The following is a 12,149-nucleotide window of genomic DNA, read 5'->3' on the forward strand; positions in this document are numbered from 1 at the left end:
GAGCTTTGACAACATCTTAAGCCTGTAACTGCCAACAGTGTTATACATATACATGACAGTGTCCTCTGGCTTAAGGAGGACACAATGAAGAGAAGATGGCACCTGAGGAGCATGCGTCCACTGTGCACAAGAGGCAGCAGCCGGCACTAAACAACTGAGAGATGGAGAGGAAGACAGGCGTCTCACGCTTGCCTGACACTTGGAGGTACCTGTAGCTTTGACCATATATTTCAATCATTGGTATCCTCCAGTCTTCATCTAATCATAACCTCGATGGTATAAGACTATTTGGAGAATCTGGTATAAGGATGTGAAGGTACTTCATGGTATCAAAAATCCTATGAAAATTTAAATGATTGTACATGGACAAAGTTTCTCCCATGAACACATGGGAAATAAGGACAATGAAGGAGGTAGGTCTCTAATTTCTTGATGCGCCTACGTAAAGGTTTCAATATTTTACTATAGTAACATAAACTGCCTCCGCAGGAGGAAGCCTGGCAAGTGTACATGTCTAATACAGTTAAAAAATTATTGTCAATTCAGAATTATTTAGATTAAATAAAAAGTACACAAGACAGTAATCTAAATGATTATTAAGTTCTTCAAAATCAATGCTGATATTTTCTCCCATTATCTCATTCTGATACTGGGTAAGAAATATAAATGTCAATCCGATTTTAAAGAGCTCCTTGTGGCCGAGAGTGCACTTGCCTGACAAAGGCACTCAGTGTTAGTACCCACTCCTGTTAACACTATGTCAGGGTCTCCTCAGGAGGCAAGAGGTCACAGAACTAGGAATGGGAATTAGGGCCGTCTTTACGTGTGCAAATTAAGGGAAGTCACCACTACTGTATGACCCTTTTTTCTAGACATAGATCCCTAAACTATACACAGAGCTTCTAATGTGAACATAAAGCATGATATCTGGACAGACCTGGGCCACAGCCTGCAAGGGGGTGATCAGAGCACTGTGCTGGATCTGGATATCAGGAAGGTCGCCATGACGATAACTTCTGTACAGAACAACCTGGGCATCCTGCTTCGTTTTTAACTCACGCTTGATATCCTACCAGAAGCAAAGAATGAAAATTGAAGTTTCCTGTAAGAAAACCGAGTAGGCCAAGTGTGTTGGTGCATGCTTTGGCAGTAAAGAAGGATAGGGAGTTCAAAGTCATCCTTGGCTAGATAGCAAGTCTGAGGTTAGCTCGTGCTACAGTGCTTCAAAACCAACCAAAGGAGTAAAAACAACAACCAACCATTCAACCAAACAGAAGAACAGCAAGCATGGATGCAAAATGAAACTGCCGGAATACAGCTTTAGTACAAAGGAGAAGTAATAATTTACTTATCCTACAATATGGTCAGTATGACAAAAGGCCATAATTGAAAAATCCAAATCTCAATATCCACAAAAATTATAAATCTGAGCGCTAAGTCCCACTCCAATACCACACACAGCACGCCTTGTGTAAAGGTCCACAGCCATGCCTACACTCTCACACACATATTTCTCAGTCCTTACAAACTCCTTCCTTCCCTAGTGCGTTCTCAGCTTTCCCCGCATCAGTAGTTCCAATTTCAGTCCTCTCTTTCCAGAGAGGCTTTCCATAGACGAAAGCATAGTTTAATTCTGCTAGCGCACTTTCTAATCTCAGCTTCCCTTTTAATGTGTCATGTAGTAGACATGGCTTCCTGATCATCTCTTCACAGCTAGCACTTACTATGATGTCTGACACTGAATATCATGCTTCAGACACGTTTATACAAAGAATACAAATACAAACACATGAACTTCTAATGTTTAATTATCAACATGTTGTTCCTAAGTATTGTTCAGCATCTTCACAACTAAATGACTGTTTCACAGATAGTAGATTGAGCTATATTTCAATATGATGACACATCTGTAATTTCTTGTTTGTTTGTAGACAGGGGCCTTAAATCTACGATCCTGCCCCCCTTTTTTTTAAACCAGGTATCATGAATATCCTTAATGCTCATTAATGTCAGAAGATACCTATGGTAGCTCTGCTCCTGTAATTTTGTAGATCAATATTGAACAGAACTTTTTTCCTTAGTATACTGTGAAGCGTAGTAAGTATCGAATTCTTGAAGAAGATACAAACCTTCTCTAGTTTTTGTTCCATGAGGCCCCTTTTGGCATACAGCAAACTCAGTTTTTCTTGGTCCTTTAAAAATCGTCTGCGTAATCTCAGAATTTCTGCCTGGCTGTGAGTGCCTGAAGAATATAAAGCAGGTTTGCCAACTCATGGTCAATTAAACAACATGTTCAGTTGACTTCCATGATTTCCCAGGATCCCAAAAGTGAAAATGTGAGTTTATCTGTACTTTTAAATTGTAATTTAGTGACTTGTTAAGGATACAAGCCAAACAGAAAGAACAGAAAGAACCATGCAGCAACTCTGAACTCTAAAGAACATGAGGGTTATTACTGTCTCAGAACGCCCCAATTAAATGGTGGACAAAGCACGGACCCAGCAGTCACAGGCAAATGCCCATGGTCTGTGGCGACCAGCACCCGGGGATGGGGTGGGGGGGTGCGAAGCAAGGACATGGCAGCAGATCTGGGGAAGGAGTGAGGTGGAAAAGCCAGTCTGAGAAGGTCTCTGTACCATGGTCAGAAAGGATGCTGGAAAGGGAAGGTCTATAACAATTTTAAGACAAAATATTGGCTGGCAAGCTCACTGATTGGTCAAGGGGCTCGTGGGTACCCCCAATGACTTGAGTTTGACGCTCCCAGACCCATATAACAGAGAAAAGAGGCAGCTTAAGAGTACTTGCTGCTCCTCTAGAGGATCTGAGCTCAAATCCCCACACCTGTAACTCTAGCTTAGAGAGACAACACCCACTTCTGAGTTCTGTGAAGAGCTGTCTTTTCCCCAGGCTTTCTGTTGGTTAGGTCTCACAGTGGTTCTGAAATGAGGCCATCCCTGCCCACTTACCATAAAGCTGCTAAGGAATGAAAGTGCTTTTGGATTTGCCTGCTTTGAGTTCATCTTACACTGCCTGCTCCCATATAACCTCTTGAAGGGATCAGAGTCCTCGGGACTGATCTATTTGGTGGTTGCTTCCTTAAGTGTACCTTGCTTTCTTTCCTTTACTGGACTCTTCACCATTCCCCTTGTTTCCCAGAACATCAATTCAGCTGGACTACACAGAACTGTCAGCATGGATTCTACTCTCCACAAAGTTTGCTCAGCTAATTTTGAGTCCGTTCCACTGAACTAAAATATCACATTCCTTCCTCTCTTTCTCCTTCTTCTCCTTTTTCTTCCTGTATCCCAGGCTTCCACCATTTGTCAGACTCCCTCTGTCTACCTAGTCTTTCTACACGCTTACTCCACACTGTCCGGATTTAAAATCTCAGCCCTGACACTGGCTTACAAATTCTATCCCATTTACTGCTTTACCTACTCCAAATGTTCCCCAAACTTCACTAAATAAATGGATATCACACACTTAAAAGTTTATGAAAGACAATAAAAAATGATATTTTCAACATGGTAGATGTCCAGACAACAATTACTAAATTGAATTTCGATGATTTCATTAGTTTTGGAGGAAACGTAGACAGTCGGAAATATATTCTCCCCATATAAGCTTCTGCATTAGGGGCAATTCATTTGAAACACATTCCAGTCATTTACTTACCACTTTTCACTTGGTTTTCCACCTCATCACCAGGAAGGCCCAGCTTTTTTGTCCCAAAGTCAGGTCCTACTGACTTCCAGAATATTCTCTGTGACTTATCATTCTTCTTGTGGGAAAACAGCAAGGAAGAAGACAAGTTCTCTGAAGAGGCGACTGTGTGATCTGCCAGCAGGTCAATGCTGCTCCCGGTTAGCCAATCAAATGAGCTCCTTTCAACTACAGACACAGGATGAGAGCACAGAGGACGCTGCTGTCAAGCAGCACAGCACGCTCAGTGAGGCAAACCTGCTAGCAAACAGGGCACTGGGCGTCTGCAATTACGTGATACTGGGCTGAGGTCAGGGGAACTTGGTGTATGACCCAACTCAGACTAGGCGCCTGAGCGTCAGAACTCTCTAGCAGCAATTATCAATCCCAGTAATAGAATTTTATGCTTACAGTCAGTGTCAAAGAATTTCCATTGTGATTATTCAATTGTTAGTTCTACTTTCATAAACAACTGAATGGGAAACTAATTATGTAAAGGAAACTGCTGAAGTGTTTATACAAAACAACTAAGTGGGCTAGAGAGATGGCTCAGGGTTTAAAAAGAAACTTCTTGACTCTGTAGAGGACCTGGCTTCAGTTCTCAGCAGCCAAATGTTAGTTTACAAAACATCTGTAACTCCAATTTCCAATTTCAGGGGATTGAGCCCTCCTCTAGCCTCTCTTGGCACCAGGCATACACACACACACACACACACACACACACACACACACGCGCGCGCGTGCGCGTCGTGTGGTGTATGTGTGTGTATACATATATATGTATGTATACATGAAGGCAAAATACTCAAACACATAAAATAAAAATGAATCTTTTAAAGACAGATTTAGATCTTTAATTCTGTACTTTATCCTTTGCATATCAAAGCAAAAAATTTAACCCACCTGGAAAAGAACAGTTTTATAAACTATTGACATCACCAAATGAAGCTTGTTAATGCTATCTTGCTCTTGAGATGTTACTTTAAATATCACATTAAACAGGTGTTTTTAAAAGATTTATGTATTTTATTTATATGAGTATACTGTAGCTGTCCTCAGACACACCAGAAGAGGGCATTAGATAGCATTACCGATGGTTGTGAGCCACCATGTCGTTGCTGGGATTTGAACTCAGGACCTCTGGAAGAATAGTCACTGCTCTTAACCGTATTTCCCCAGACCCCCACACTAAATAGTTTTATGTCAAACCAAACCAAACCAAGGTTGTCTAGCTACAATCAAAATTTTTTTAAAAATTAATCTTTTTCTCCAACTTAAATGGAAAAACAAAAACATCTACCACTTTAACTATTTTAAAATGCACGATTCAATAGCATTATAGTCCATTCCATAAACAGTATCCCTTTCCTCTTACAAAAGTGGAGGCTCTATCACCTCCACTCAAACCCTGACAACTTCTGCTTTCTTAGAGGATCAGACTACTCTGAAAACCTCCATTTTTTTGACTAACACATCTTCCTTCTAGCCTTTGTGACTTGTTATCACTTTATCTCTCTTAACAAAAAAAAAAAAATAAAAAAATAAAAAAATCAATGTTCTTGCAACAGAAGTTGTTGTCAAAGGCCTGGTCATGTGTTACCTGAAGTTTGTGTTGGAGTGAAATCATACTGCTGTTGGGTGGCCCGCACTTGTGCAGGCTTCTGCCTTTGGTCTGAGAGGGAGCCTTCTTGGGTTTGGGTATGAAGTGTACTTGGAGAGGCCTGGGTCTCAATAAACATCGGAGTAAGAACAGTACTACGAAAACGCCAGTCAGGATCTATAGTATATTCCTATGGAAAGAAAAGTTTCAAAGAACATGATGCTCCTTCTGTAGTGGCACAGAAATATTTCCACGCTTGCCTAGTGAGGCTAAGTTTAATTTCAAGCACGCAAAAAGGAGCAGTAAGGGTATATACTGGCACTCCAAGAAAAACAAAGTAAATCCTTGTTTACTTTTTATTTTTATTTTTTAAATTCTTTTTGGTATTTCCTGGGGCAGGGTTTTTCTACATAGCCTTGGCTGTCCTAGAATTCATTCTGTAGACTGGGCAGGTCACAAATTCACAGAGATCTGCTTGCCTCTGCCTCCCAATTGCTGGGATTAAAGGTGAGTGCCACTACTGCCCAGTCCTTTCTTTCTTTTTTTGAGATGGCTAGCCCTAGTCTAAAGGGTTTGAACTCTCTACATAATCAAGAATAACCTTCAACTTCTGGCTTTCCTGACTTTCCAACTCCCAAGTATATGTACCATCATGCCCCGTTTATGTGCTGCTGTGAACTGAATCCAAGACTTCTTACATACCAGCCAAGCCCTCCACCAGCTCAGCTACATCTACAGGCCCTAGAAGAACCTTTTCTTTGTCCCCCTCCCTCTCCTCCTCTTGTTTTTTTTTTTTTTTTTTTTTTTTTTTTTTTGGTGAAACAGAGTTTCTCTATGTAGTCCTGTCTGATCTAGAACTGACTATGTAGACGAGGCTGGCTTCAAACTCACAAAGTTGCCTCTGCCTCCCAGGTTCTGGTATTAAAGGTGTGTACTACTTTGCTCAGTCAGAAGAACCTTTTTAAACAAATACTTACTTTAAAAGTAGAAAAAATAATCACAATGGAGAGACTCCATTCTCCTACTCCTACATTATATCTCCTATTCTTTTATATCATGGGGCCAGTGCCATATTGACAATGCCAATGATGCCACAATTCAACTACCACACTCATACCGCCCAGCTTACCTAAAAACCTATATGTACATATTTTATATTCAGGCTATGTGTATAAGCTATAAATGAAATATAAATGAACTTTCTTATTTATGCCTGTATTCTCTTAAGGCATCTTATTATAACTCCAAATAACCTTTGTTTTCTTTTTAGAGGTTTCTTTTTACAGCATAAAGAGACTGTTACAGAAATCTACAAATGCTCAAAAATACAGACATCCGATCATGGGATGTCCAATTCCAACTGATACATCTATACAGCAATTGCTATACCTAAGGCTTAGGAAACATAGAGGAAGGGCCAGAAAGACTGTAAGAACCAGGACCAGGACATCTACTTGAAGATTGTGCACTATATAGAAGAATCACCTGTCAGTAAAAGCTGATGGCCTATTAGGCAAGAAATAGGAAGTGGGATTCTGGGAAGAAGATTTGCCCCAAATTCTGAGGAGACAGACACATGAAATAGAAGAGTATAGTCATGTGGCACTCACACAATAGAATGAACATGTTAACTAGGCTATGAGCTAGTCAGAGAACAAGCCCAAGCTTATAGTCTGAACATTCGTGCATAAAGAATTAAGTCTCAGAGTCAGTATTTTGGAAACTGGTGTATAGGTGAAAAGACTGTGTGTTATAATTCACACACACACACACACACACACACACACACACACACACACACACACATGGAACAACAGGAAAGTGGAGTCTGAGAGGATCAAGAAGGTGAGACAGCGGGGGAGGAGGCGCGTGTCCATATCTTAAGGAAGGAGTATGTTGATATTTTAAGAAAATTAAGAAAGTAGGTAGACAACATTAGAAGACATTCACCAACAGGGGAAACACATAAGTCACCATTATTAGAAGGAGTACACTTTACCTGAAATTCACATTCTGACAGAGGATGCTCAAAGATGGGGTTTAGATAATCTGGGCTCATCCTGGTCATTTCAAGCAGAAAATTTGTTGCTAAACTTAAAAAGTGGACTTCTATCTTGGGAGAATATAAAGAATTTAATGCCAGCAATCGGTCCAACGTATTGGATGGCAATCTGGTTTCATGGCTCCAGAAATTCCGAATAATTAGTCTGAAAAGTGAAGAGAAATCTATCAGTAGATCTCGCAAGTGAAAGGAAATACTGCCCATAGTGTCCTGTGCAGACTTCATAGCTTTTCACCCACAGAAATCTCGGTCAAAGGGAAACTACATAAAAATATGAGAACGATTAACCAGATGTTTTGAAGGATAAATATCCCCAAACTGTAGTATGTATGACAAACTGGATGACTGTTTGACTGTCCCTTGAAGAGGGTACAAATATAAGTATATAGTATTAACAATTCCAAAAATCATTTCACAAACATTAGTAATTGTAGTTAATAGAAGAGTGTTTGCCTAGTATTAAAGTCTCTGGTTTAGATGCTCAGAATCAAAAGCAAATTTTATAAAATCCTTCACTGCTTTGCTTAAACACTTCAATATAAAAATTACTGTTATAATGCATTCAAAACTTAATTTAAAATCAAGTTAAGATTGGGAATTTGGGTCAGTTATTACACTGCTAGCCAGACAAATCTGAGGCTCTTGGTTCAATCTTCAGTATTGTCCAGAAAGAAAAATAAAATAAAACATGTTGAACTTTCAATAGATAAGTACTTAAGAAATTTAAATCTAAACCGTTAAATGTTCAGTGAATTTAAAATTGAAACAGGAGAAAAATAGGTATTATGTCAAATCATATTAAAAATTTTGTCCTTTGTAATGCAGTTGACATGGTAAGATATTCACATAACTAAGTTAGGACATTTTAGAGAACAATTATCATTGATTATATCTCCACATAGAATAAACCTTATGGTTTCTTCTTAATGCTAAAGGGTCCAACTCTTCATGTAACCTTGATATGTATAATATGATTTTAACTATTTGTGTTAAATGGGAAACAGAAAAGTTGCTTCAACTTGAAAATCTTTAACTCACTGTGTAAGTACTTTGTTCTAAGCACCTTTCTATGAGTTTTATTTTGAAATAACCTGTTAGGATTTTAAGAATCTTATTCCTCATATAGTGATTTAAAACACACTTTGTTAAGGATTAGAAAATGCAGGAAGAATAGAAAATAATGATATCACAGTAAATACTTTAAGCTAGTCTTGAAAGCAATAACCTAATCCTGATCTAATTCCAGAAATACACACTGGAGTCCAAGGTTCTCATCAATCAGTCCTTGAATCAGAACATCTTTTGCCAGTTTAAATATTTCCTGGGAGTTTTCATCCACTTGACTCTCTGGATCTCTGTTTGAGAAAACAACAAAGTATCAGTACTCTGCTTTACTCTAACCACACAGTCATTATTAAAGTAATGGTGGGTTTGTATGCTGCTGATGGCCAACACAGTTTGATAGAGCTGCTAAAGGTGTAAGATCAGAATAGAACTTATTCTGTGGCCTGAGTCCTGTCACCTCTACAGGTACCTGAGACAAGACACTGCCTGGGATCTGTCTCTATTAAAAGATTTACTATGAAGGTAAGTTTATAAGAGGGCACTCACACACTCAAAAAAAAAAAAAAAACACAACAGATTTTGTGAACACACACACACACACACACCATGCATATATGCACACAAGACTTTTTTAAAAAAATGATGTAAAATGCAACGAATGGCTAACCTGTAATTGTCATGAATCCACATAAGAATATTATACATTTGTTCTCTACATGCTGGAGAAGGATGGGAAACAAATTCCACAACAGGATTCAGAAGTTCTCGGAGTTCTACTGGTTTTAATTTTGCCACCATCTTATAAACTATATCCAAACACACTTTTTGTCTCTCATCATCTCTATAATAAAGATTTTTTGTAACACATAAATTTAACAATTATTATTATCATACTTACAAAATATGAAAAACAACATTTTCATTTTGTTCTAAAATTTCAAAAGTTGTTACAATTTATAACACAATATTTCAGGGGAAGAGCAGTGAAAAGCAGGCACGGGCACACATAAACACATGCTCAATAGAGTTTTATTCAGTTAAAAAGAAAAATGAAAGCAGGAAAATACATGGGAGGTATTCTACTAAGGTAGCCCTGAGAGACAACTCTAGTAAGTGGATCCTAGATTCAAACTTGCAGATTAGTATTTAATTTGTTGTGTCTATATAGAAACAGCCCATAAGATGGGAGAGGGGAAGAGGCCTTAAGTGCGGAGTGGATAGAAAAACACCTGTGATATGAAAAGCAGACAGAGCACAGGCTGAGAATAAGAGAAAGGAACAATACCAGGCGTGGAAGGATGGGGTAGAAGACAGGGGGGGTGATTAACCAAAACAAACGAGTTATAGAAGCGTTATAGAAAGTCATTACTTGGCAAGTTAATTTAAAAGTGATTTTGTTTATTTGCTTGTTTGCTTGCTTTTTTTCTTTTGGTTTTTCAAGACAGGGTTTTCTCTGTGTATGGCCTTGGCTATTCTAGAATTCTTTCTGTAGACCAGGCTAGCCTTGAACTCACAGAGATACACCTGAGTCCCGAGTACTGGATTAAACAGGTACCTACCAGTACCCCAAAAAGTAGAGGTTTTGTTTTGTTTTGTTGTTGCTGTTGTTTTTTTAAGAGTTTGAGTACAGAGGTACACTGCATGGGTAGACAATACTGCAGACACAAGTCATGGGTTACTAAGTGAAAACCCAAGTTGCCAATGAACAGGCTACCTCTATATTCACTGATGGTCAAGGAAGCTCCAGAGAACTTTAAAGTAATACAGGTTGTTACTATTATACTTAGTTGCTCACTAAAACTAAACACTAAGACTCTGCTGCTGAAACATCATAGAGAAATTAAATTGGACCTGACTTACAAACATCCTCCCTGGCTAGCTTTCATAGTTCTGTAAGTGCCGTGCAATCCTGACCACCGAGGAAAAGTCAGCATTGATTCTACCTAGTAGTAGACCTCACATGTAAGGCAAGATGTGCCCACAGGGAACAAAATAATCACAGGAGGCGGAGGGAGAGACCTGGGAGGGAGAAAGGTAGGCAAGAGGGAAGGAAAAGGAGGAGAATGCAGATTAGCAATTTGAATGGAGGTGTGTAGCAGTGGGGAACGGGGAGGGGGGGAAGTCCCAGATGCCAGGGAAGCAAGAGGCTCCAACAGGGAACACTAGCCCAAATACTCAACACAGGAGAGACAGAACCTGTAAGAGACCATATCCAGTGGATAGGCATGGACCCCAGTTGAGGGATGGGGCCACCCACCCATCTCAAAAATTTTAACCCAGAATTGCTCCTATCTAAAGGAAATGCAGGGACAAAGAGCAGAGCAGAGACCGAAGGAAAGACCATCCAGAGATGGCCACACCTGGGGATCCATCCCATCTGTACACACCAAACCCAGACACTATGGCTGATGCCAAGAAGCACTTGCTGACAGGAGCCTGATATAGCTTTCCCTGACTGGCTCTGCCAGAGCCTGACCGTTACAGATGCGGATGCTTGCAGCCAACCCTCAGACTGAGCACAAGGACCCCAATGAAGGAGTTAGGGGAAGAACTGAAGGAACTGAAGGGGATTATAGCACCATGGGAAGAACAACAATATCAACCAACCAAACAGTACCACCCCCCAGCTCCCAGGGACTAAAGCACCAACCAAAGAGTACACATGGAGGAACCTATGGCTCCAGCTGCATATGTAGCAGAGGATGGCCTTGTCTGGCATCAATGGGAGGAGAGGCCCTTGGTCCTGTGCAAGCTTGATGCCCCAGTATAGGGGAATGCTAGGGTGGTGAGGCTGTTGGGTGACACCTTCATAGAAGCAATGGGGAGGGGGTGATGAGGAAAAAGATTTATGGAGGGAAAACGAGGGAGGTGGATAACATTTGAAATGTAAATAAATAAAATAACTAATAAAAGATGTACCCACTGGTCTGATAGTGATATGAATGCTATGGGAGTAACCAACTGTTTTCTGAGTAGTCTGAAGCCTAATCCATACAAAGAAATTCACAACTGTACCGTGTAAAAAGCTCATAGCTAGAGAGGTCATATATGCCCTAAGGAGAAAAATTTACTATTGTCGTTTTGCTAAATAATAGACAACTTTTAAATATTTATGTTCATACCCACTCTCAACCTTGGCCAGAAAAGTTTCTTTTTGTACGTGGATAATGGTTAATATAGACTAAAACATTTTCAAAGTTCTGAGAAGTGACTGTTGATTGTTCAGTCCTAAACAGGACGGCAAGTATCAGGAAGCATCACTGATCAAGAGTAGAAAGAAGTTAAGAACCAAAGGGCAGGGAAGAATACTTGAGTGGTCATCCCATGCCTCATCTTCGGGACATGAGATGACCACTACACACATGCACTCACAGAGCTATGGCCACCTGAACAGGACTGAACCTATTAATGTTCTATCGCTGGCATGTGATGGGAGCACATCATACTCCACCCTAATGAAAAGCTATTGCTAAGTAACAGTTTCTGGGGATGTAAATCTTTTTTCTTCACTCGTGTAGCCACGTTTTTAAGGTACCCATAATCAAGTGAATAACCCCATATCTATATACATACAAGTTAAACTCAATGGACAATTAAAAAAGGGAGGGAAGGATAGGGTGAGAGAAGGGGGGAGGGAGGGGGAAAATTACTTTCTACTCATTTGAAACTTTGAAAAGAAGTGAACAATTTGAACACAGGAATAGGTACGGAACTGAAAGT

General features: G+C 39.8%; 1 protein-coding gene across 4 annotated transcripts in view; it reads right to left on the reverse strand.

Annotated features, from left to right (window-relative positions):
* The window catches only part of Prkdc (protein kinase, DNA-activated, catalytic subunit), a 210,698-nt gene that overhangs the window by 68,431 nt on the left and 130,118 nt on the right, over nt 1–12,149 (reverse strand). For all 4 annotated transcript variants that reach the window (XM_052158779.1, XM_052158780.1, XM_052158781.1 and 1 more), the window contains exons 55-61: nt 9,097–9,270; nt 8,621–8,719; nt 7,302–7,509; nt 5,303–5,492; nt 3,676–3,891; nt 2,130–2,242; nt 938–1,069 (exon numbers count right to left, since the gene is read on the reverse strand). In XM_052158779.1, the coding sequence (XP_052014739.1) occupies nt 938–1,069; nt 2,130–2,242; nt 3,676–3,891; nt 5,303–5,492; nt 7,302–7,509; nt 8,621–8,719; nt 9,097–9,270 (1,132 nt within the window). The remainder of the gene's footprint in view (nt 1–937; nt 1,070–2,129; nt 2,243–3,675; nt 3,892–5,302; nt 5,493–7,301; nt 7,510–8,620; nt 8,720–9,096; nt 9,271–12,149) is intronic.

The sequence above is a fragment of the Apodemus sylvaticus genome, chromosome 15 (genome assembly GCF_947179515.1).
Source record: "Apodemus sylvaticus chromosome 15, mApoSyl1.1, whole genome shotgun sequence".
In the NCBI taxonomy this organism is placed as follows: domain Eukaryota; kingdom Metazoa; phylum Chordata; class Mammalia; order Rodentia; family Muridae; genus Apodemus; species Apodemus sylvaticus.